The 27,727-nt window shown below is 38.2% G+C and overlaps 2 protein-coding genes across 2 annotated transcripts in view; both read right to left on the reverse strand.

Moving 5' to 3' along the window:
- Positions 1-5,324: 5,324 nt before the first annotated feature.
- Positions 5,325-27,727, reverse strand: part of LOC139127247 (uncharacterized) — a 236,651-nt gene continuing 214,248 nt past the window's right edge. Inside the window, exons 4-5 of the mRNA XM_070693158.1 lie at positions 7,126-7,389; positions 5,325-5,752 (exon numbers count right to left, since the gene is read on the reverse strand). Of these exons, the coding sequence (XP_070549259.1) occupies positions 5,325-5,752; positions 7,126-7,389 (692 nt within the window). The remainder of the gene's footprint in view (positions 5,753-7,125; positions 7,390-27,727) is intronic.
- On the reverse strand, positions 8,227-12,206 carry LOC139127307 (uncharacterized). Its single transcript, XM_070693226.1, has 3 exons — positions 10,947-12,206; positions 8,817-8,900; positions 8,227-8,606 (listed from the first exon to the last, which is right to left on the reverse strand). The coding sequence occupies exons 1-3, from the start codon at positions 11,395-11,397 to the stop codon at positions 8,581-8,583; spliced, it is 561 nt and encodes a 186-aa protein (XP_070549327.1). The 5' UTR covers positions 11,398-12,206; the 3' UTR covers positions 8,227-8,580.

Raw genomic sequence — 27,727 nt, forward strand, 5'->3', positions numbered from 1 at the left:
GACCAATCCCTTAATACGAAGACGACCATACGTTGGAACTTTGCAACACTGTTTGTGATGTCTGAACTGATGTTCTTGGATGACAGGCTCAGGAAATAATGGCGAATGGAAATGCATTTTCGTTGCATTTTAATCATAATGTATCAATCACAATTACACGGAAATTATGCCTCCTCCCTACAGAAAGCCGATGGTCTATTTTTAGCCCTGCTACAGCATGTCTTATGCACGTGCTGAGAAGGTCGCAGTCAATGTCATGACGTCTATCAAAATTTGAATACAACTTTAAGAATATAACGGGTTGTCAATAGGTCACCAAACTTTTGAGGATCACTGTTGTCCATTATATCCGTTTCCTTTGGGTATTAAAGGTGTGCAAGTATTCACATCAATTGACTAGAAAATTCACTTCATGGACCGAATTTTGAAAAAAAGCTATTTCTTGTCTTGTTAATGAAAAAAATTGCTAGAATAAAATATGTATGAGCTACTAGCCATTGTCACTGGGCTACCAACTTCAAAAAATGGTAGCCCAAGTGGACTGCCAGGACAAATTGTTAATTTCGAGCACTGGTCGGGATGATTCATTCAAGAAAGTTTTGCGTCGCCATGTACAGGATGCATGAAATTACACATCATGACTGGTCACATTAAATGCAAGTCTCTAACCTGTCTTTCGATTTTAAAGCTCTATTTGCCCACATCCATCTGGTCTCACATACTGAATTCTATTTTCGTATTTATAGTGTTTAGAGTTGTAGCTATTTAGATTTTTTTGTAATAATGACTAGTAACAAAGCGTTGCATGCGGTTTATGTCACTACTTCGGGAAAATCCAACAAATACGTTCTTACAATAAACTAGTTGTAACACTCTAAGCAATTGCATAGTACTTGAGGCATGTTTTTGTATCAGCAGACAGAGACCAGTTGGCGAGCATTTTTTGCCTTAGCACATCGGAAATTTCACTCACTCTACTGCTCAACCTGAAACTTGCAAAGTTTGAATGGGTGGGCAGGGAGTATGATTCTGCTGTTTCGTTTTTGGCATGGGTCAAATAGTAGCAGTTACAAAAATGTTATCATTTTCATCTCCACATAGTAATCGTGTACGAAACACGTTAAGATTTCATATTTACTTGTAAGAAGCCATTATGCTTTCAACATCTCAAAGTCTGCTGGCTGGCTTCCACTGATAACTGACCACAAAAGCGTTAATTTTATGACTAATTCTTCTTAATTCGCAAACTGACGTGTTACCATGGCACCATAGTTGTCATTCGTAAATGTTCATACCAAATATCCAGCTGATATGTCGGGATAAAGGTAGATTTTTGCCGTTGCAGCTGTTTAATCGAAAACTGTAAATTAAAGAGGCACTCCCACTTTGTAACATTTTTAAAACACATTTTTTTTAATGCCAACGGTCGATATTTGACGTGGCGATTGCGCGCGGATCGCGAGATATCGATAAAAACATGTCATTTCCCGAGCGTATTTTTCACATTCCGAAGTTTTACGATTGTGTCTGACTTTAACCCAAAATCCCCCGAAGGTTTGTTATTGTGCTGGTCGACGATATTCTAGGGAGTCTATAATAAGTTCAAACGACGCCATGAATTTACTTCCCACTGCAAAGACTTTATATACAGCATTATGCCATTACCTCAGGTAATTAAATTCTCCTTAGTTTTTGTCGTTTTCATTATTCTAAATCAGTTGTATTATATTTTTAACCAATACCACATAAACATAAGTTTCTACGTGTTAAATATTAGCCGCCTCGACCACAGGCACACGACGTCTTTTAAAATAGCTTGTCTGTAATTTTAATGTTGATTAAAATCTGTGCAAGCGGAAAGCGTGCGGACAGCCATTGAGACATACAGCGAACAGTGCCCCGTGCACGGCTGTGGCCGCTCAGCTCTACTGTTAACGTTACTAATTTTATACAAATGGCGAATTTTAAAATCACTTGTCTACAATTTTAATGTTGAAACATGCATTTTATTGATATTTGTGCGAACGGAAATCATGCAGGCAGCTTTTGAGACATACAGTGAGCAGCGCCCAAAACACGGCTGTGGCCGCTCGGCTGTTTTGTACACATTACTCTAAAGGTACGAAAGTATTTGGAAAATAATTTTTAAATTAGACAAAATTAACGGTTATTGGCCATCCTCGAGATTCAAACTTCAATTTAATCAAGGGAATACTTACAAAAATCGATCGATCGGCTTCCTAACTTGTAAAGTTAACATCGGCCCTATCTACGGCTGATAATTAGCGCAATATTATTTTACGGACAAGTCCCGTGCCAGCGCCATTTTCAAAGTGTGTAGCTTGAAGTTGACGCATGCGCATACTTTCATTTTAAACCAATACGTCATTGTTATTCGTACTGATATGGGAGCCTTCAAAATGGCGGTGTCACGGGAGTTGTCCGGAGGTAAAATTTAGCGACTTACCAGCAATTACATGGCCCGGTGCAGTTTTTGTGTTTCAAGAACCCAGTCGATCGATTAAGTACCACGCATGCGACAACACAGAGAAGTTTGAATCCCCAGGGTTGCCAACAACGTTTTATTTTACGGATTATATTTAAATTATTTTCCCAATAGTTCGTACCTTTAGAGTAATGTGTACAAGACAGCCGAGCGGCCACAGCCGTGTTCTGAGCGCTGCTCACATATGTCTCAAAAGCTGTCCGCATGATTTCTGTTATCACAGTTATTAATAAAATGCATGTTTCACATTAAAAAATTCAGATAATTGATTTTAAAATTCACCGTGCGCCTATGCCTCGACTACATTTTGTCGTCTGCCACACAGTTACGCGTGGTTCGATACATAGGGGCCGGCGCGCGTGGTATGCGCTCATACCACGCGGTTGCCGCTATGTATCGACCGCACGTATGTGCTGGTCAGCTATGCGAAATCTGGTGGAATAAGCAAACTTTGTTTTCCGGTTTTTTTTTCTCCGAGTCAGTAAGACTCGACTTTGCCCCACGGGGCATGTACCGATCACCGATACGAACTTGGTACTTTGGCGTACAGCAGCGTTAGCGTAGACTCCATAGCTTAGTTGACAACGGCACCAGTGCTGAACGTTCGATGTTCGGACGCTGAATTTAGGTGGGCCACCAGAATTCAAACTTTTACTTTTTTGAGGACATATTTTTAGCTCCCATAGCCATATGTATATATGGCAATGGAAGCTATTCTTATAGGCTAGGGAAATGTCTGTATGTATGATTGTCTGTATGTCTGTATGTCTGTCCGTCAACATCAAAACTCCAAAACCGCTGTACATTTCATCTTGATATTTGGTGTGTACATGGATGATGGGCTGTAGATGAGATTTTGTTCAAATGAAGTTGTCATTGCCAAAATATGCAAATTAAGTGAAAAATGTAAAAACAGTCAAAATTGAAAAAACTCAATAACCACTGAGCAGATTACATGAAAAATTAGCATGTAAGTACTTTGGGCTGACCTGAAATGATTGTGCACATCTTGGGTCAGTGTCTTGGACTTGCTATTTTTCATGAATTTTTTCTGTAATTTTTCTCCCATTTTTGGTCAAAAAATCTTCTTCTCTGAAACCCAAGTCCGATTGATTTGAAACTTGGTATGGAAGTGCATAGGAGTGACCTTTCCCAAATTTGGGCAAATCGTGGTGAAATTTGCATATTTTTAGTTTACACGTCCATAGACTCCCATGTATAAGGCAGATCTCCATAGACTCCCATGTATAAGGCCACGAAAAATAAAAATTTAGTTTCTCATCGTATTCATATTGCAAAAAGGATGCAGTGACACAATTTTTAGTCCCCACGGATGAAGTCCAGTGGGCTTATAGATTGGGTCATGTCCGTCTGTTCGTCCATCCGTGAGTCCATCCGTTCACGCAGATATCTCGGATATTTTTGACAAAATGTCATGTGACCTTGATGACCTTTGATCTCAAATATACATATTTATCCATAACTCAGTAACCACAAGTGCTACCACCCTTCATATATGGTATGATGGGACACCTTATGACGCCACATATTGTACCTCATTAATTATGCACATATCTAATTTTGAGCGAGCCAATAGAGCTAGAGGTCTGATTTTTGGTATATAGGGATAACTTAGCAATACAATTTTTTTGACAAAATGTCACGTGACCTCGGTGACCTTTAACTTCAAATATACATATTTGTCTATAACTCAGTAACCACAAGTGTTACAGCCTTCATGTATGGTATGATGGGACACCTTATGAGACCACATACTGTACCTGAATAATTATGCACATATCTCATTCTGAGCAAGCCCATAGAGCTGGATGTCTGATTTTTGGTATATAGGGATAACTATAGGAGAGAAATTTTTTGACCAAATGTCACGTGACCTCGATGACCTTTGACCTCAAATATATGTTTATGTCAATAAATAAGTGCTATGTCCTTTGTATTTAGTAGGATGGGAGACCTTATGACAACACACGCTTTACCTCGTTAATTATGTACACATCTTATTCTGGGCAAGCGAATAGATTTAGAGATCTGATTTTTTGGCATATAGGGATTAAGTAGCAATATATATTTTTTTTTTTTCAAAATGTCATGTGACCTCGATGACCTTTGACCTTGATTATACATATATATGCATATCTCAGTAACCACAAGTTCTATACCCCCCAATTTTGATAGGATATTAGACCTTATGATGTCACATCTTGTACCTCATTTATAATGCGCATATGTATTTCTTGGCTGGCCAATACTGCTAGAGGTCTGATCTTTTTTTCCCGATTTAGAACCATAACTTAGACATGCCTTATGTGTTTCAAATTGGGAAAACGACATAGACCTATGTGCTCATAGATCTCAACATATACACTCCAGTGATACTTCTTAATGACCACATTTTCCTGCCCCATTAAGACTAATACTCCTATTACAAGTGGGGACTATTTCATTGTAATGACTTGTTGAGTCATACTATCACAGTATTCGATATATCTAATTCTGTATATTTATCCATTTTATATTCTGAATAAATACATTAAACATATTTCACTGTCTCCAGTACATTACATTTAAGTATTTTCACTTCATGCACTTTATCCCTTTCACACATGTTCAAATATCTGACCAGAGAACAAACACTAAATAGTCCAGGATGGGAGCTACAGTGTCATTGACGCTATTTTTATCCATATCTCGCGATCCGCGCGCAGTCGCCACGTCAAATATCGACCGTTGGCATTAAAAAATTACGTTTTAAAATGTTACCAAGTGGGAGTGCCTCTTTAAAACTCTAACTTTTTAACTAACCTTTCTCAACTCGTCTCACATCCAGGTACACTTCTTTTGCTTCTTCAGGGATTTCTGCATCACCAACGATATGATCTGCATACGCTGATAACTTCTCGGTTTTCATCACCAGTTCAGGATTGTCGGTGGCAAGGACTTGTGTCTCTGACTTCACGTGTAGAAACTCACTAAGAAGCGGGTTTAATTTACTTTCCTCCTCTCTGGCCCCCTCCATTGCCAAAGCTTTTCCAATTTCTCGTCCTCGCCCCTTTTCTCTACACCTTGACCTTCCTATCCCACTACTTATCATGAGTTCGTTGACTTTGGCCTCGAGTTCTTCATTCTTCTGTTCTATCTCTTCATCTGTCAGTAGATGCACATCAGTCATCTGTGTGGATTCAGAGTCATCTGAAGGTCTTTGTCGCTGAAACGCCAACGAAGAATCTGTACAAAGGCAATAGTTATCAAATTGTAAAAGTATTTAATATTTTTTAAGTGATTTCGCTTAATTCGCACTCCAGCAAAACGGAAAACTGGAGATTTGATGCGTCCATAGGGCATGTTGCATCGAAAATTTCAAATATAAAAGAGGGGTACGAAGTATGTTTGAACAGCAACACTTGTTAAAGGACCTAGGCCCGATAATTTGAAAAACTTCTGAATCCCACACCAAAATTATTCGTGAGAACATACCGCACGACCGGCACATAATTTTCTAAAGAAAAGAATGTGAAACATGTCAACTCAGCTTGTTGTTTTGTTCGATTGTTTTTCTCGTGATTTTTAGAAAAACAACTGCAATTGTGTACAGTGCAGAAGGACATCATCAGCATCAATGACCCATGTTTGATTCGCGTCCTTCCCAACACAAATAAAACAAACTGTCCTCGGCCTCCCTCTTTCTAACACAACTCAACTTCACGACACTAATTCTTGTCGACCTATCCAGTCGTGTTAAGGAAAATTCAGATATTGTCTCACTGAAAATCAATCATCTGCTTACGTTGTGTAGCCAGATTCAACAATATACTCATCAACAATTATTGTTGAAATTATGTAAGGGCTGCGGACAAATGTATCTCAAAAACGCCATTCTTGCACTTTCAGGGTGGAACGTTAACTAGAATCTGATCCACTGCTTATGCATAAGGGTGCAGGACAAGTATTAGACACTTCGAAGAATTTATTTATCTGCAAACACTGAGTTCGTAACCACATTCAAGTTGCATATTTTCGGAAAGCCAAGATATTGGTAAATGCTGTGATTCATGTTTTGTATTCATTGTTCACATAAGGATCATTAAACTTTGCATAACCATTAAAAATCAGTTTGTACCTTCTCATTTACAAACGCTGAGTGATTCAGATCGAAACTACCACCAACGATTTACAACATAATGAACCCATAGAGTGTGTCCAGAATTATTTCGACTACTGTACTTTTTTCGTTAAGGACTTTCGAACATTTTCCATCGCTGACAGTCACCAGTCGTATAATTGTCGGGTTACTGAACATAATTTCGACGCCAAAACAAAATCGCAGGCACTTTGTAAAATTGCTACATGGAATGCAGCGTTTGTACAGGGGAATCTACATTATTTGGAGATTTGAAATTATCTGTTATATAGTTATGCTAGTTCAACAAGGATTACAAGATATAGATCGTAGCATTCAGCAATATCTATAGTTTCAGAAAATAATTACTTCAAAGGGCCACGAGTTCAGTTGTTTGTGCAACATACAGTGTTTGAAAGGGCGTAATACTTGTCTTGGAATGCTTCATTCAGGTATGTTAAGCATTATCCATTCAACAGACCTTTGCCAACACGTTCCGGATCTACCAAAACTTGCGGGAGAGATTTCTGGTGCGTCGCCTGTCTCATCTCTTCCTTTTCTTGCAAAAGCTGGTCAAGCATATTTATCTGACTCTCAGTCACGTCATCTCCCTCCCTTTGAAAAGCTTTCAGGAGCTCCCTGGCTCTGTTTACTCTTCTGAATGACTTGTCTGTCTTCTGCTGCTGCTCGGCAGATTCAGTTGTCCCACGATCTGTTTGCTGCTTACCATCATGCGTAGGTATCCCTAGAGCGAAGTGAAGTACAAAGCTATGGACGTTGGATCTTGCAAAAGTGCGATCAAAACATATATAGGGAGATGGAAACACTTGCAACCTTTGCATGAGTACAATTCTGAGCGGCAAAAACTGATTTTTGGTGGATATATCAATAGCGAGTGAGACAAGCGAATATTATCACTCTGGGCCCACTTTGTTTTCTCAGATGTAATAGTTGGTAAAAGGGAAATCAAGGATATTCAATTTCATCGCATAACATTACTTTTAACCCCTTTTCAACTATATACCACACATTTCGAGAAAGTGCTGAAATGTCTCTTACATAAACAGTGTCATTTTAAGTCATTTTACAGGGTTAATATTTGTAAGTCGTTTCCCGAATTTCAATCAAACCTTTCGATATTGCTGCATGTCTACAAAAAACTTGAAATTTACACAATATTGCTTTGCTCCTGAAACCAATCATCATTTTTAATTTTTTTTTTCAGCAAGAGTAGTGACAGCAATTAGGAGCTCACAACTACATACATGCATTTACTAGTTTTCCTCTTTGTACACATAGGAGACTTTCCAAAACATATATTAATATTCATGAATTGTCAGAGTTCAGAAATATAGCCCGTTTCTAATACAAAACGTTTCACTTGGGATCAGACAATGTTATACTTTTCATGGCTAACGAGGTAAAATAAGAAATTATGAACTCTGACCACACCATTTTAAAGACTTCTACGCGAACGTACCAATTGAAAACATACATAAACATTACATAGCAGTCTTACATATGTTACATGGATATCATTCACATAGGAGAAGGCATGGAATGATTTGTCTATTTACCATATTTTTGGATTAGCTCCTTTCTACACAAAAAATACTCTTCATAATCAATAGTCACGTCAATTGCCAGATAAAACGCCCCGATTTTATCAAGGAGTTCATCAGTCAGGAACTCATCTTCCATCAGATCCTGCAGTTTACCATTCTCATACCGTCCCAATAGGCATTCCAGTGCATCTAATGACTGACAAGACATTGTATAGGAAATACTTTCATTACCAACGTCCTTCACTTTCATCTCATCATGATGGCCATCAAGTGTCTGCCGAACTTCTTCAGTCTTCTTCTTCACTTCATCATTGTCATAGAAACCTCTCTCGACTTCTACAACTGTTCTTCCATCTCTGGAACGACTTCGCTCACTCTACTTTCACCTTCATGTCACCTAGAAATGTTGATATGAAAGGAAAACATCCATTATGTGTAAACACTGTGTATAAAAATATAATGGACAAGGTTAGTTTTAGCATCTGTTGAAATTAATTCTGATACCACATCAATAAACCTTACTAATATATTGTATTTGTCCGATTACCAGTATTTGAAGTGTCAGAATTAGTTTTTTACAAAGTGAGATGACGGAGATAAAACCTACATTGATCACGCTCCTGCAATGTCATTTTCTTTGAAATGGATTGTGACACTGCTTCTTTGGTTTCATCATCTTCTTCACGAGTACCTGGGACAAATAATAAACATAAATGTCTCTCATATCTCTCATATGTGCATGGCGATAAGAATAAAAATCAGTGCAGCAAACACACTAAAATATTAAAGTTTGATTGAACCTGTGCATGTGCATTGGCTTGAAGCACGTCCATTCAAAGAAGACATGTTATTACACAAGGAGACGGTCAAGTAAGGCCTTGCTTGTTTAAATATTTTGATGTTGAATTCACATTATCAACGTAGACCAGATATGAAGTGAAAATGCTCACGTGTTTCATTGTATATTGCAGTAATTATGTGTGAATTTGAACCTTTTCCACATGTTTTCTACTTCATTGAAAGTGTTATGATCAACATAATGAACAATATTCACCACATTAGTTCTAAAAGGCTATGAAGTATACAAATATTATGTAATTAGCTGAAGTAAAATTATCAAATTTCTTGACTGCTGTCATCGTATCACGACTTTACATAGCAAATGTAATTACCTTTGGCCAAGTCCTTCAAGCCATATATACCAAACTGTGAAAGCTCATTAGATATGCAAATTATAAATTAGCTGAAATTAAATCGTTAAATGACATTCAATATTGTTTTAACCTGGTATAATCATCAATATACATAGCATGTTTTGCCAACTTTGATCAAGTAAATCCCAGTATATATCCGTAATTACAAAAGATCATTGAAAATGTGAATTAGGAATTGGCTGAATTGGCTTTCAATAATGTTGTATCATAGTATCATTATTATATATTAAGCAAATTGCTTCAACGTTGGTCTCGTCAATTCAGATAAGTATCCCTAATTAAGAAAGTTCATTAAATATGCAAATAAGGAATTGACTGAAGTAAAACTAATTAATGACTTTCAATATGTGATATCATAGTATCTTCAATGTACATAGCAAGTTTCATCAACTTTGGTCGAGTCAATTCAGATGTATATATAACTAATTAGGAAAGTTCATTAAATATGCAAATTAGGAACTGGTTGAAGTTATAAGGCTTAATGACTTTTAATAATGTTGTATCATAGTATCTTCAATGTACATGACAAGTTTCATCAACTTTGGTCAAGCTAATTCTGTTATATATCATTATTAGGAAAGTTCATTAAATATGCAAATTAGGAATTGGCTGAAGAGAAAATGCTAAATAACTTTTAATAATATGTATTAAAGTGTCTTTAATGTAATAGCAAGTTTCATCAATATTGATCAAATCAATTGAGATTTATATCCCTAATTAGGAAATTCATCTAATATTCAAATTAGAAATTGGCTGAAGTATTACGTCTTTTGACTTTCAATAATGTTATATTATAGTATCTTTAATATACATAGCAAGTTTCAACAACTGCAATCAAGTTAATTCAGATATAAATCCGAAATTAGGAAAGTTCGTTAATATGCAAATTAGAAATCGGCTGAAGTAAATGTGCTTAATGACTTTCAATATAAATGTATCATAGTAGTTTCAGTATATGAAGCAAGTTTCATCAACTTTGTTCCCGTTGATTCAGATATATATCCCTGATTTGCAAAGTTGATTAAATATGCAAATTGGGAATTGGCTGAAGTTAAAAAGCTTTATGACTTTCAATAATTTTTAATCATTGCATCTCCAATATACATACCAAGTTTGGTCAATTTTGATCAAGTGAAATCAGATATATATCCCTAATTAGGAAAGTTCATTAAATATGCAAATTAGCAACTATCTTTCATGTCAGTCCTTAATGGTTCCCATTTCGAATATATCTTGGTGTGATCAACATTTGTAGCACGTCTCATCAAATTGTGCAGTCGTTTCAATGTATAGCCGTTTTTTCTAAAATCATTAATTATGCAAATGAGCAAAAAGTAAGCAAGCCACACCCACAAAAACTAATGAGTTTTTTCCATTTGCAAACAAATCTATATACCAAATTTAGTTTTGATCTAATTAGCCGTTTTTGAGATATCGAGCGCACAGACAGACGGACAGACAGACAGACAGACATTGCTGCGACATATGCTTACGTGTGTAAACACGTGAGCAAAAAACTATACCTTTTGTTTTCTCCTCAGAAGATATCGGGTCTTTTCCACTATTGGTCTTTGCATCATCCCTTGCTACTTGAAAGAAATCATTGTTTATCTTATCTAGTTCCTGCTGTATGTTGTTTTGTATTGTATTTTTTATTGTGTTCGCCCGCTCAAGGGCAATCTCATACTTGCACAAGAATTTCAAAATAGCCTCCTGCAAAGTATTTTCATCACTCATATTTACGACGAGCTCTTCTTCGTGATCAGAGAAATGTTTCTTGATGAGATTATGGCTTATTGATTCCTCAGGAATAATTACAGGAACGGCAGCAGACATAGCTGCAAGTGTTAGGTTGACATAATGTACAGAAGCTGGAGGAAGAAGGACAAGATTTGAACGGCCGATTTCATCATTTAAGACTTTAGCTGATGGCATTCGAGCAAGAACGACTTTCAACTTCGGATGTGGATTCATACGGTCTTTAAGATCAGATTCCCAGCGCTTTGGTACTCCCAGAATTCTCCATTTCGGTGGTGATTTATAGTTTTTTGGAACGAATCTGCAACTGCATTCATAGCTTTCACGACAACACTGTTTTTTGTTAGATCTTCTAATTCGTGTTCTTGAAACAATGAAAGAATTTGAAATTCGTCATCATCATCGACAGGGTCTGGGGAAGGAATCTGGAAATGAGTTTCATCTATGATCGGAGATAACCTGTAGTGTTTGATGTTTGGAGATGTTTTGTACAATATTTTGTACTCTCTGAAAGTACTGCCACCAACAGAAAACACGTAGCGTGAATCTTCAGCTTCTTTGCACAGACTCTCTCGGCGCAATTCAAGCTCTGGGGCACAACAACTAGCAACAATAGGGGTAATAACGTCCCTGCGAACAGATTGATCAAGTAGAATGCGGCCTTTGGAAAGACATCTCTTTCGATTTCAAAAGCTGCCTCCGACGTTATCATTCCGAATCCGAAAACAAATCTGACATTTGTCAAATCTTTCAAATTCGGAAAGTAGTATTTGTGTTGGTACAGCCACTCAGGATCAGGCGTTCCACCTTTGACCTTGAACCTTCTAAGGGGTGATGGCGGTACGAGCTCAACTCCATATTCTCTAGCTTCTTTGATTTCATCTTCAGTTGCTGTTAGGGTAGTGCAGTATACAGCTAATCCCAAATCGCGAAGAAGACGTGCCAATAGATGAACAGCATCATTTAGCCCTCCCTGTAATGGACCTCCCCAATTATGGCCGACTATTAAGGCTTTATTCCCCATAGGCTTCCTGTGTAAGTGCAGACAGACATATGAATGAACAGAATAAAGATTAGTTGAGTTATAATACTAGGTGTCGATAATTCGACTATTGATTATTACAGGAAAATATGATATGTAACAGAGTTAGATAAATAATGGTGATTCTTCTAATCCCTTTAATATAAAATAATTACCAATTGGCTTTGATGGAATACACTGCCTGAGAGAGGAAGACAAACTATGCCGAAATGCGCACCCAAAGTATTCAGAGAAACACGATTTGCTGAATGGGTTTTAGTGCTCGAAAGCGTATTTTTCACTCAAACTTGAAACGAATATCAAAAATATCAAAAAATTGGCAAGCCCATTCTGATAACACCAAATAATATGGACTTGTAAAAATCGTATGACCTATTTCATTGACGTGATAATTTTCAAAACTCTGGGGACTATTACCCTACTATTGCAAGCTTCCTTAAAGTGTAATTTCACCGTACAGTGTGCGGCTGGAAAACATTTCCGGCAGAGATAAATATTGGCAATATTGTGTTGTCATGACGACACACTTATGACACACAGTGAAGTTATTGTTTCACACCTTAGATACCGTACTATAGAAAGTCAAACTATTCCACTGATGGTTCAGTAGTGTTACCAATGCTCGTCTCAACATTTCATGCCACTTGTCTGTAGTTATGTAAATTACACTACAATTCCATTTGGGCGATTTCATTGGCCTGACACCTATGTGTCAATAGTTACACGTGTCATGGAAGTTTCAACCATTAAATTCCACAGAAAACCATTTTAAAGTAAGAAACACAAAACAATCTTGCAATGTATTTTTTTCAATACAAAACCAAGCTGCTTTCAGAGCACCCTCACCCTTTGTCAATTTCAACCACAGGGTGTGGCAAGCAATATTAGTTTAGAAGTTATGAATATGATCAATAAATGTCATGTATTAAACTTTTTTTCATGATTCAAGCCATACCTGTGTCTAGTGCGTGCCTATTACTTTACCCTAGCTATCTGTGTATAGTATTCAAAGAAACCAGTCTGTATCTGTTAATTGCCCTCCCTAATCCTTCCATTAATTTGTTCTGCTGATCACTGGAGCGGAGGCTTATCGCCCTGACCAAATACCTCGTTAGCAGCTCATAAGGTAGTTTTCCTTATGAGCTGCTAGCGAGGTATTTGGTCAGTGAAATAATATACACAGATAGCTAGGGTAAAGTAATAGGCACACACTAGACACAGGTAAGGCTTGTATAATGAAAAATAGTTTAATACAAGACATTTATTGATCATATTCATAACTTCTACACTAATAATTCTTGCCACGCCCTGTGTTTCAACATGCGACCAGAGTTACAACTCACGATCACAAAGTACATTTGCATTAGCCTAAATGTCACACATTATGTATCATGTATTATCGTAAGACGGAAATAATTTATTTCATTGTCAATCAAAAGCAGCCGGTTGATACGCAGTTGAATGAACATGTCGTCACACAAAGTTATAAATCTAGTTAGCTTCTAATAGGTAGCGAAAATTTTACCATTTGTGTCGGAATTCGCTAAGTTACACATCAACAAGGCAAAGCATATTCGGTACATTACGTCGGCGTTGTCATTGCGACCATATGAAGTTCGCCAGAAACTTAAAAGGACAAAGTCGCCCATTTTTTCATGAATTTTGTTTGATACGAGATACTACTTATATTGTTTGACATGTTGAAAGATACTGATTGAATGGGTAACCATGCATATATTCAACCCCGGTTTTAGACACAATACATGAAACCATGGCGAAAATGAATTAATGGTCATGACCATTAATTCATTTTCGCCATGGTTTCATTTAATTTGTCTAAAACCGGGGTCGAATATATGCATGGTCACCCATTCATTCAGTATCTTTCAACATGTCAAACAATATAAGTAGTATCTTGTATCAAACAAAATTCATGAAAAAATGGGCGACTTTGTCCCTTTAAGAGATCTGATTGCTAATTAAAGAGAAAAAAGAAAACTTATGATAAGCATCCCCAACCAATGGACGAAACTTTTAGATTATGCAAGCAAACACAGTTCGGCATACATCTTCAAGGATCATTGTGTAAGAAATTCATTGGTCCTTCAATAATAGATTTCTTTCTTCTCTTTAGTCACTGAAAGCAAGTACACCATGGCGGCGGCTATATTGCACTTGCAGTAGTTGTGCCGTGAAGCCTTTCAATGGTGGAGAATCCGCATTGGCGGCAGAAAAGTACAAACTATTGTTACTGATGCAAAAGCCTCTCCAGATACCTTGGATTTAGGTCATGTTTACTCTTGAAAGATTGAGTGTAAATTGCATTAATGTACTGTGCAAACTTCAGAACGTATAAACCAAAATGGCGTGCGTAAATGATAAAACTAACACTCGTCTACTCGTGACTGTTTATTATTATCATCTCCGGACTTTCTATAGTCTTCTTAATCCGTGGCACAATTCGGCCAACCAATAAACCAATTTGCATTTTCAAAAAAGAAAATCGAAATGGAGCTAATTTTCAATTTTCTAATGGTTTTATCATCTTGATTATTAACTTTTAGGCCTATTTCTAAATTTAGAATCTTTGGGCTGAGATTGAAATATAGGAAACAGGTGTATACTGCTGTGAGGATGGCACTTTACGGCCATTCAAATTTCCCTCTGAAAAACTCTATTTCCCACAATTCGTATTTCCGTTTTTTCAATTTCCAATATACCAAATGTCCGATTTTCCCACTTCATTTGGGGCGTGGCAGCTGATAGTATCTATCTTTGGCCTAGGAATGCATCATTGTAACAGTTGTTTGCGCGGGCAACTCGTTCAATGGATTGAGTAACGAACATACAAAGAACAATAGTGTTGCGGAAAAAAATCAGTTTGACCTGACCTGCTGAAGTTTTGCTTGCTTTTCCCGTCAACGTCGCAAACTGGAACATTGTGTAAAATTGTGACAGTCATCAGCCCAATCAGAGCTCGGCATCCACATATAATTTTATCTGATTAATTTATTCAGCTGTCAATCTTTGTACGCAATGATGTTCTTCTCATAATGATCTAAGTAACCAGTCACAGTTTTAATCCGTATGCAGGCTCACTTTATAAATTGCACCTGTTCCAACTCGATCAAAATCTTTACCTTAAAGGCATTTGAGATCATGTTTGAGACATCGTCTAACAGTTCGTTCAGAGATACCACTTGCCCTGGGCAAAACATTTTGGAGATGAACACCTATTTCGCGGTGATTTCTTCCTTTGTCACCCATTTCTTGGATTTCTTGCGGCTGAACGCACCAACTTAAATTCATTGCCTGAAGTGCACGCGCACTCTACCAACTAAAGAACAGTTTTTTTCGTGTCTTCCAGTATGTGAGACGATGTTAGGGACTGGCCAGTTTGTTCAGCCTCGCGCGCTCTGTACGTACGTGTGTAGTACTAGTACACACACTCCAGAGCTTGCAGAAGCCGTCTGAGATAGCGTTCTACATTTGCACTATAAATCAGAAGAAAAAAATGTTGATGTTGCACTAAAACGGTCACTACTCTGACAATTTGTAGATGTGGAAACGCAGCTATTGTTGGCGCATGACGGGGTAGCGTGCGCCGCTATGCAGGTCATCAAAAGGCGGGGTTGACCTTTTAATGACCTGCATAGCCATGCACCCTACCCCGCCAACAGATAGCTGCACAGCTAGACAATTTGATGTCACAGTGAAGAATGTAAGATGTATAATAATAAGATTATCACGAAAATACCGCAAAGGATGCACTATGACATCGGCGCCGTGCATCATCCTCCGCTTCGCGTCGAGCGATACGCTGCGCCAATGTCCTCGTGCATCCTTTGCGGTATTTTCGTAAACCTCATTTTAGGAAAGTTACGCGCCCGAAGGGCGCGCCGAAAAATGAAACTGAATGATCAAATTCATGGCTAGCACGATGCATTTTAGGCAAGTATGAGCCCCAGTCGAAATTTGAAAACACACTGAACCCTAGGCCTAATTGGGCATTTCAAAATAGGTGACCCTATCACCAAAGTAAAAAACAGGGTGACCCCATGAATCCACCGGCTCCAAGGCCGAAGAAGCTGACCAGTCCCTCATTCCCGCTAATTTTTAAAAGTATCTTATGCCGCAATTATCGTAACCAAGCCCCGCCCCAGTACATTTGGTCACACTGAGATAAATGTTACACCTTAATTCCAATCGATACAATTATTTCCGCCATAGTATGAAAAGATACTGGGCCACACCCCAAATGAAAGTGGAAAATCGGACATTTGGTATATTGAAAATTGAAAAAACGGAAATACGAATTGTGGGAAATAGAGTTTTTCAGAGGGAAATTTGAATGGCCGTAAAGTGCCATCCTCACAGCAGTATACACCAGTTTCCTATATTTCAATCTCAGCCCAAAGATTCTAAATTTAGAAATAGGCCTATAAGTTAATAATCAAGATGATAAAACCATTTGAAAATTGAAAATTAGCTTCATCTCGATTTTCTTTTTGAAAATGCAAATTGGTTTATTGGTGGCCGAATTGTGCCACGGATTCTTCTTCCTGCCAAATAAGCATTATACAAGTCTGTGTGCGTCATTAGCATTATAGCTTTCCTTGCTTGAAAATGACTCTGAACAATCCGAACGCACATTCTATTATAATTTATGCAAATACTAACATAATTAGTGTGTCCTGCTATCAACATTATGTATTACGTGATTGTCTGTTATTGTTTTTTAACCATACTCGTTCAAATCTAAGACCCTGTGAAATTGTAGGACTCCTCTGGATTATTTATCGATTCGTAAATGGTCGTTAATTGGTATGTATAAGATTCTCCGGGTAAACCATATTCTGACACAAACAATAGAGCATTGTCATGATAATTATGATAATGGAATCGACGACATCTGCCATGTGATTTGATGGTCGAGTAAAATGTCATTGTGTGTGTGTCCTATGTTCATTCCCTGCAGGATTAAGTAGGAATTTACTGTCAGGTTTTGAAATATCGATCATATTGATACTCAAACTCGTCTGAAACAAGCAGTTCAGACTTTGTTGATATACAACGAATATTTAAATCGTTGTGTTACTATGGAATATTTGAGTAAAGCTGACTTTTTCAATAGTATAAAACTCAAAACGAGCACTTATTTTTAGCTACCTAAACGAACTATAAAAGTCGAATTTTTGAACCCCTCTTTGATGTACGACATCTCTTCGTTGAAAGTCAAACTACAAACTAGCAATAAGATATCGCTACAGTAGAAAAGTCATATTTTGAACGTCTCAATCAAGTACGATTCAACATTTCGATACTCTAACGCCACCACATAAGGGAGAGTTCAGTTATTACGACCAGGGGTGGGCCGTCAAGATCCAGTGTGGTCATCTTAATTTGAAATCTGCAAAGATTTATTTTTCAAACAGCTCAGAGGGGTCAGATAATTTTCATAAGAATCCGTCTCGTCAAAAAGCAGTTTCAGTGTTCAGAAATATTCTGGAAGATAAAAATGATCAGCTGCATGATTTCATTTTCTGATGTCATTTAACTGTAAATCTGAACAAAAGGATAATTATCTGTCACATGAACATCTTGAATTGGCAACTCTGAGGCTTGTCTTATTGTAAATCGAGCTCAACGAGGGCAATGAGCAATTCATATTACTTACAAATAAGAGATATAGCAAGTTTTGTCAGGGAAATTATTTAACAGTTACCTGTAGACTACTAGTACTACGAAAGTGAAATTATACTTTTAGGTGAAATTCCAATATCACAATTGTTGTCAACATCTAAAATTTCAAATACCCTTTTTGATTCAAGTACATTTGTATCAATATCAAACATCTATAAAGGAACAAATTAATTCAGTTTAGCATTGTAAAATATTATTCATAGTTTTCTCATAGACTCCAATGTATAGTGAATTAGCATTTCGGTGAAAGTCCAAAATCCAATTTCCTGCATACATAACAACTTTAACCATCCTAGTCTAACTACTTTAAAATGAATTATCAAACGTCTATATATATATACAGATTAAGATAGTTTTGTATTGGAAAAAATATTCATAGTTTCCTCATAGACTACCATGTATAGTTAATCAATATTTCAGTGAAATTCTAAAATCCAATTTCTTGCACACATACCATTTGTAACCACCCTAGTCTAATCAAGTACATTAATATTAATAATAGAGAGCACACAAATACACAGATTAACCTATTTTTGCATTGAAAAAGTTATTCATAGTTTTCTAATAGACTACCATTTACAGTGAATCTACATTTCGGTGAAATGTCATAACCTATTTTTGCATTGAAAAAGTTATTCATAGTTTTCTAATAGACTACCATTTACAGTGAATCTACATTTCGGTGAAATGTCAAAATCCAATTTCAGGCGAACGCATCAATTTGTCACCACCCAAGTCTAATCAACAGAACATAAATACACAAGTTTACCAATATTTGTATTGGAAAAAAATTATTCATAATTTCCTCATAGACTCCCATTTTAGTGGATGAAATTTTTAGTGAAATTCCAAAATCAGATTTCTTGTACACATAATGTGCACCTTTAACCATCACATTATAATCAAGTACAAGTATGTTAATTATTTTACGTCAGTATATGCACAAGTAGAGCAAGTTTTTTATTGGAAAAAAATTATTCACAATTTTATCATAGCCTCCCGTGTATAGTCGACGAACATTATTGGTGAAATTCTAAAGTTAAATTTTTTGTCCACACACCAGTTGTAACAACCCTATTCCAACTAAGTACATTTATGTCACTTATCAAATATCTATAGATGCATAGATATACTTTTGTATTGAAAAAGTATTACATAGTTTACTCATAGAAAACCATGTGTAGTGAATTTACATTATCAACAGCTGATTATCAATTCAAACCAAATATCAAACTTTGTACGCACACGCTTTTGCGCAAAAATATTGCGATCCAACTGTAATTTCTGTCCAATCCCTTTGAGGGGTACTTTCAAAATTATAGCAAGTCAGAAGGGAAATTTAAACATTTATCACCTTGTGAGTTTGTAAGTAGGGTAATTTGAAAAATCTGAGAATCTTCTTTTATTCTATCGCCCCCTCCAGAGGTGTTTGTGTGTGCAGCTTTACTCAAGTTATGTGGAGGGGATGTCATGAAAATTTTGTCATCTTCAAAGGGGTCATCATTTTTTTGGTGTAATGGGTAGAGGGTTCACTTATTTTGACTGATGCACAGGAAGAATTTGCCGCCCCACCCCGACCATATAACTGAACGCTCCCTAATTGGCACAAGGGGAGTTGTCAGTTCCTTCATCCTGGGCCTGCGACGGATTTATCGGGCGGGGGGGGGGGGGGGGGGCGAATCACCTGGTTCTTTACTTTGGTGATGTTTTTGACATGCCCAATGGAAGGGGGGGTCAGTGTGTTTTGAATTACGCCACGGGTCATACTTGCATAAAATGCATCATACCGTCCACAAATAGCATCACTCAGTTTCGATTTTTTGTGCCCTTTGAGCACACAACTAAGCATTAGAGATATATACCACAGATATCTGGTTGTTTACAAAATGAAAGTCTCTTTTGCAAAGCATCATATCAACAGCGAATTGTCTCATAATGTCACATTTCTGCGCGCCCATTCGGGCGCGTAACCTTGATATATCAGAGATATATAGCAGAGATATCGGATATTTGCGAAGTGAAAGTATTTCTAAAGCATCATTCGAGCTGCAAATTGCATCATTAAATTATAGTTTGGATGTTTGCAAATTGTGTCGAGAAACGTTATACAAAGATAGCTACTTCTTAATTCCTTGACAATGAAGACAGATTGTAATCTCTTCAGTTCCTTCCAATATCCTGTGTTTACACATAGTTTTAATTCTTTCTGACGTGTGACTCATCTCTAACCAATCAAAGTCAAAGACGCTTCTTACTTTCCCGCCAAAACCGGCTATATCACAGCCTGAATTAGCCACTTTACTTTAGTATATGTTTATGTACAGCTTAGTGTATATGTATGCGTATACTCAGAGCGCATCGCTCACCACTGGATCTGGTCGTCACTTATCCACCCACTGATACATTATATTATTGTAGCAGTAGTTCATCGTAGCTGTAGTAATAAAGTTTGAAGAAATACAGTCGACGCCTCTGTCTCCATCACTTGAACTCAAAAGATCCTGCTTCGTAAACAATCCCACACATTGTTTTTGGTGCCGAGACCAGGATGAGTTCAAAGAAGAAAGCAAAATCGAAGTCAGCAAAAGCAGAGGAAATGGCTACCCCAGCTACGACCAACCTGAAGAGGACACGAGGAGTCTACCGCGGAATAGTGACGAACCAACTCAAGAAAGCCGAAACCACAATGTCTGCGTTTCAGGGCGACCCCGAACAACTGTTCATACTGGAGATGATACTGGCAAGAGTAGAGTAGAGGAAACGTACGAAGAGATACAAAAACTCGACAGTTCGATCATCACTAACGAGACATCGACGACATATCTGCCGACCTCCAGCAATTCAACGAAGAGACACACGAGAAGATATTCAGAATCAAGCGTTTCATCGGAGAGAAGGAGAACAAACCCATCGAAGCAACCCCAAGTTCAACCTTCAGGCAAGCTCGCACACCGCCCGTCTCAGCACCTCACAAGACGGTAAGTCTACCAAAACTTCAACTACCTACGTTCAGTGGCGACGTTCATCAATGGATGACTTTCTACGATAGCTTCAAGTCCATGGTCGATAGTGATACTGCGCTAGAACCCATTTAGAAATTTCATTATCTGCGCGGTCAATTAAAGGGCGAAGCCGCGAACGTAGTCGCTGGTTTGAGTATTTCGGACTCTAATTACCAACGCGCCATTAATGCGCTTAAAAAGCGTTACGGACAAAGACACAAAATAATTCACGCGCACATAGATTCGCTTTTAACTATGCCGAAGCCAAATTACGATCGCACAAGTCTGAGAAAATTCTACGATAATATAGAGAACCACATTCGCGAGCTAGAAAACCTCGACATTACTGTTGACAAATACGCTGTTATGTTAGAAAGGGCGATCTGGATAAAACTACCGAAAAAGATAATCGCTGTATTCAACGAACATTACGGAGACAAAAGCTGGGAAATCGACGAACTTCGCGACGCACTATGGAGACACATACTTTACGTGGACGAAGAAACCGAATCTACGGAACGCCAATAGCTACCGCGACCTTCTTCGCGAACGCCGAGACGAACGCAAAAAGCCGCCATGTATCGAAACCGAAAAAGCCGAAAACTTGCGCGTACTGCAAGGGACCACACTTCACAACGACTGTACGGTAGTAACCGATCGAAGCAAACGCCACGAAATCGTTAAAAGGGATAAATTGTGTTTCAACTGCCTCGGGAAACACAAAGTCGGAGATTGTAAATCGAAAGGGAAATGCTTTCGCTGCGGGAGAAAGCATCACACCTCGCTGTGTACCACGGAATCGAGTCACGCTACGACGGGACCAAGTCCCAACAATCAGGTTACGGACACTCAAACGCACGCTACGGGAAATAGAGGCGACGACAAGCCTACCTCATCTACTCAACCTGTCACGCAGATTGGAGTAAATTTCGCGAGAACGGAGAGTAACTCAGGTAAACGGAAAATGGAGCCAGGCATACACAAAACTGCCGAAGTTCCAATCACTTAGGGGAGAACCATTGATTTCTGGGGGGGGGGGTATGGAGGAAGAGGGTATGGGAGCAAATTTTTTTTCCTGTCAGAGTGACAGCAAATTTTTTTTTCTACTGTCAGACCTGCATCAATTTTTTTCCAAATGGAGTAGCAGCGCAAATTTTTTATTGGTCATCAAGTTTGTAATGCATTGTACATAAGGGAGCCGTCATTATTTACGGCCTAAAAACTCCGAAATTTCGAGTGACCCCCCCCCCTCGCCAACCATGATGAATTTGAGTAACCTCCCATTCTAACTCTGAAATTTTGACCGATCCCCACTTAGGGGACATGGCTACCCCAGCTACGACCAACCTGAAGAGGACACGAGGAGTCTACCGCGGAATAGTGACGAACCAACTCAAGAAAGCCGAAACCACAATGTCTGCGTTTCAGGGCGACCCCGAACAACTGTTGGTACTGGAGATGATACTGGCAAGAGTAGAGGAAACGTACGAAGAGATACAAAAACTCGACAGTTCGATCATCACTAACGAGACATCGACGACATATCTGCCGACCTCCAGCAATTCAACGAAGAGACACACGAGAAGATATTCAGAATCAAGCGTTTCATCGGAGAGAAGGAGAATGAACCCATCGAAGCAATCCCAAGTTCAACCTTCAGGCAAGCTGGCACACCGCCCGTCTCAGCACCTCACAAGACGGTAAGTCTACCAAAACTTCAACTACCTACGTTCAGTGGCGACGTTCATCAATGGATGACTTTCTACGATAGCTTCAAGTCCATGGTCGATAATGATACTACGCTAGAACCCATTTAGAAATTTCATTATCTGCGCGGTCAATTAACGGGCGAAGCCGCGAACTTAGTCGCTGGTTTGAGTATTTCGGACTCTAATTACCAACGCGCCATTAATGCGCTTAAAAAGCGTTACGGACAAAGACACAAAATAATCCACGCGCACATAGATTCGCTATTAACTATGCCGAAGCCAAATTACGATCGCACAAGTCTGAGAAAATTCTACGATGATATAGAGAACCACATTCGCGAGCTAGAAAACCTCGACATTACTGTTGACAAATACGCTGTTATGTTAGAAAGGGCGATCTGGATAAAACTACCGAAAAAGATAATCGCTGTATTCAACGAACATTACGGAGACAAAAGCTGGGAAATCGACGAACTTCGCGACGCACTATGGAGACACATACTTTACGTGGACGAAGAAACCGAATCTACGGAAACGCCAATAGCTACCGCGACCTTCTTCGCGAACGCCGAGACGAACGCAAAAAGCCGCCATGTATCGAAACCGAAAAAGCCGAAAACTTGCGCGTACTGCAAGGGACCACACTTCCACAACGACTGTACGGTAGTAACCGATCGAAGCAAACGCCACGAAATCGTTAAAAGGGATAAATTGTGTTTCAACTGCCTCGGGAAACACAAAGTCGGAGACTGTAAATCGAAAGGGAAATGCTTTCGCTGCGGGAGAAAGCATCACACCTCGCTGTGTACCACGGAATCGAGTCACGCTACGACGGGACCAAGTCCCAACAATCAGGTTACGGACACTCAAACGCACGCTACGGGAAATAGAGGCGACGACAAGCCTACCTCATCTACTTAACCTGTCACGCAGATTGGAGTAAATTTCGCGAGAACGGAGAGTAACTCAGGTAAACGGAAAATGGAGCCAGGCATACACAAAACTGCCGAAGTTCCAATCACTTAGGGGAGAACCATTTGATTTCTGGGGGGGGGGTATGGAGGAAGAGGGTATGGGAGCAAATTTTTTTTTCCTGTCAGAGTGACAGCAATTTTTTTTTTCTACTGTCAGACCTGCATCAATTTTTTTCCAAATGGAGTAGCAGTGCAATTTTTTTTTTTGGGGTCATCAAGTTTGTAATGTGTTGTATATAAGGGAGCCGTCATTATTTACGGCCTGAAACTCCGAAATTTCGAGTGACCCCCCCCCCCCTTCGCCAACCATGATGAATTTGAGTAACCTCCCATTCTAACTCTGAAATTTTGACCGATCCCCTACTTAGAAAAGTTAAATAACAATACATGTAATTGTAAAATTTACAAAATACAGCAACAGTAAAGACCTTTCAATTCCTGATGTACCCTGCTAGATTATCATCAGTTATCTCATGATGGTTCAAAAAAGGTGAACACATCAAAATGAAATTCAAAGTCACAATAAAATAATGATATAAAAGATCACGCAGTATCTAATCATATAGTAATGTAGTATATTGTTTAATTTGGATGGATATTATGACAGGGTTTTCACTAGGATATCTGACCAGGCAGAATTTGAAAGTACAGGGGGAGAACATGAGAGAGGCTTAGGGGGAACGTGTCACAGGGGCTTTCCCCTATCTTGCATGGAAATTTTTAAGATATTGATGTGTGCAATGGTGCAGTCTGGTGCAATCTGAGAGTTTTTTAAATTTGTTTACTAAGTGAAACTGTTAGAATACCCCAAGGGGAGAGCACGAGAGGGGGGTTCCCCTCTCGTATTGGAAATTTTGAGAAATTGATGTGTTTAATGGTGCAATCTGAGAGGAGTTTCAGTTTATTTTGCACTCGGTAAAACTGTTTGAAAATGACATTGAACACTGATATTTTTTACATTTTTTGCATGATCAGTGTTTGAGTCACAATATTCAACAACCAAACAATGACAATACAATTTGTGAAAAACAGTTCTGTTTGCCAGAGACTGAAGACAAATGAATATACAGAAACGGAAAATCTGTGACCTTCTTGTGTCATTTCTCCAGCTGCCAGCTTCTAATGAAAAGCCTGAATATGGTATGTTTGCGATCCGGTGTTTGTGGTCAGAAAAACAAGGCTCACACATTGTATTTCATTATATTTGTTGTTCCTCAATTTTTCATTGTCAAGGTACATCTTTCTAACAAATTTATATTGAGAAAATAATATATTGGTTTTAACACTAGTTTATTGACTCCTGTCTTGTGTTTTAAATTTTCACAATTTACAGAAGTCAAATAGTCCCCTTTAGATAGTGCCTATGCCATTGAGATATTGCAACAGAAATCCTGAAATATGATTTCTTGGGTCAGAAAAGGGAAGGAAAACATTGAGTGTACTGAGGTGTAAAGTAGACCTATGTAGTGCATGCTTATATCATAAGTGCTGGGAAAAGAAACATAAGAATTGCTTGTGGTAAAACATTTGTGCCGCCTTTGGCGGCGCGCCGGCAAAGAATACATGAGAATAAAGTTTCCAAACTTTGCTTATTTCTGGTGCATTGTGACAATTTTTTTTCTCTTCTGTCTGTTATGACAATTTTTTTTAGCTTCCATAGCCATATGTATATATGGCAATGGAAGCTATTTTTATAGGCTAGGGAAATGTCTGTATGTATGTATGTATGTATGTATGTATGTATGTATGTATGTATGTATGTCTGTATGTCTGTATGTCTGTATGTCTGTCCGTCAACATCAAAAACTCCAAAACCGCTGTACATTTCATCTTGATATTTGGTGTATACATGGATGATGGGCTGTAGATGAGATTTTGTTCAAATGAAGTTGTCATTGCCAAAAATATGCAAATTAAGTGAAAAAATGTAAAAACAGTCAAATTGAAAAAACTCAATAACCACTGAGCAGATTACATGAAAAATTAGCATGTAAGTACTTTGGGCTGACATGAAATGATTGTGCACATCTTGGGTCAGTATCTTGGACTTGCTATTTTTCATGAATTTTTTGTAATTTTCTCCCATTTTTGGTCAAAAAATCTCCTGCTCTGAAACCACAAGTCCGCTTGATTTGAAACTTGGTATGGAAGTGCATAGGAGTGACCTTTCCCAAATTTGGGCAAATCGTGGTGAAATTTGCATATTTTTAGTTTACACGTCCATAGACTCCCATGTATAAGGCAGATCTCCATAGACTCCCATCTATAAGGCCACGTAAAATAAAAATTTAGTTTCTCATCGTATTCATATTGCAAAAAGGATGCAGTGACACAATTTTTAGTCCCCATGGATGAAGTCCAGTGAGCTTATAGATTGGGTCATATCCGTCTGTTCGTCCATCCGTGAGTCCATCCGTTCACGCAGATATCTCGGATATTTTGACAAAATGTCATGTGACCTTGATGACCTTTGATCTCAAATATACATATTTGTCCATAACTCTACCACCCTTCATATATGGTATGATGGGACAGCTTATGACGCCACATATTGTACCTCATTAATTATGCACATATCTAATTTTGAGCGAGCCAATAGAGCTAGAGGTCTGATTTTGGTATGTAGGGATAACTTAGCAAAACAATTTTTTGAGAAAATGTCACGTGACCTCGGTGACCTTTGACCTCAAATATACATATTTGTCCATAACTCAGTAACCACAAGTGCTACAGCCTTCATGTATGGTATGATGGGACACCTTATGACGCCACATATTGTACCTCATTAATTATGCACATATGTAATTTTGAGCGAGCCAATAGAGCTAGAGGTCTGATTTTTGGTATATAGGGATAATTTAGCAAAACAATTTTTTTGACAAAATGTCACGTGACCTCGGTGACCTTTGACCTCAAATATACATATTTGTCCATAACTCAGTAACCACAAGTGCTACAGCCTTCATGTATGGTATGATGGGACAGCTTATGACGCCACATATTGTACCTCATTAATTATGCGCATATCTAATTTTGAGCGAGCCAATAGAGCTAGAGGTCTGATTTTTGGTATATAGGGATAACTTAGCAATACAATTTTTTTGACAAAATGTCACGTGACCTCGGTGACCTTTGACCTCAAATATACATATTTGTCCATAACTCAGTAACCACAAGTGCTACACCCTTCATGTATGGTATGATGGGACAGCTTATGACGCCACATATTGTACCTCATTAATTATGCACATATGTAATTTTGAGCGAGCCAATAGAGCTAGAGGTCTGATTTTTGGTATATAGGGATAATTTAGCAAAACAATTTTTTTGACAAAATGTCACGTGACCTTGGTGACCTTTGACCTCAAATATACATATTTGTCCATAACTCGGTAACCACAAGTGCTACACCCTTCATGTTTGGTATGATTGGACACCTTATGACGCCACATACTGTACCTCAATAATTATGCGCATATCTCATTTTGAGCGAGCCAATAGAGCTGGATGTCTGATTTTTGGTATATAGGGATAACTATAGGAGAGAAATTTTTGGACCAAATGTCATGTGACCTCGATGACCTTTTACCTAAAATATATGTTTATGTCAATAAATAAGTAACCACAAGTGCTATGTCCTTTGTATTTAGTAGGATGGGAGACCTTATGACAACACACGCTTTACCTCATTAATTATGTACACATCTAATTCTGGGCAAGCGAATAGAGCTAGAGATCTGATTTTTTGGCATATAGGGATTAATTAGCAATATAATTTTTTTTTCAAAATGTCATGTGACCTCGATGACCTTTGACCTTGATTATACATATATATGCATATTTCAGTAACCACAAGTTCTATACCCTCCAATTTTGATAGGATATTAGACCTTAAGATGTCCTCATTTATAATGCGCATATGTATTTCTTGGCTGGCCAATACTGCTAGAGGTCTGATCTTTTTTCCCGATTTAGAACCATAACTTAGACATGCCTCATGTGTTTCAAATTGGGAACAGCGACATTGACCTATGTACCCATAGATCTCAACATATACACTCCAGTGATACTTCTTAATGACCACATTTTCCTGCCTCATCAAGACTAATACTCCTA

Source organism: Ptychodera flava, unplaced genomic scaffold, assembly GCF_041260155.1.
Source record: "Ptychodera flava strain L36383 unplaced genomic scaffold, AS_Pfla_20210202 Scaffold_30__1_contigs__length_3116999_pilon, whole genome shotgun sequence".
In the NCBI taxonomy this organism is placed as follows: Eukaryota; Metazoa; Hemichordata; class Enteropneusta; family Ptychoderidae; genus Ptychodera; species Ptychodera flava.

What these genes read in the sequence shown, in the direction of transcription:
- LOC139127307 (XM_070693226.1), bottom strand. Translation starts at nt 11,397, where the DNA reads ATGAATCCACATCCGAAGTTGAAAGTCGTTCTTGCTCGAATGCCATCA. An exon ending in TTCTGAGGAGAAAACAAAAG is followed by an intron (nt 8,901 to 10,946) that starts GTATAGTTTTTT and finishes TATTTGTCCCAG; the next exon opens with GTACTCGTGAAGAAGATGAT. An exon ending in ATTGCAGGAGCGTGATCAAT is followed by an intron (nt 8,607 to 8,816) that starts GTAGGTTTTATC and finishes CAACATTTCTAG; the next exon opens with GTGACATGAAGGTGAAAGTA.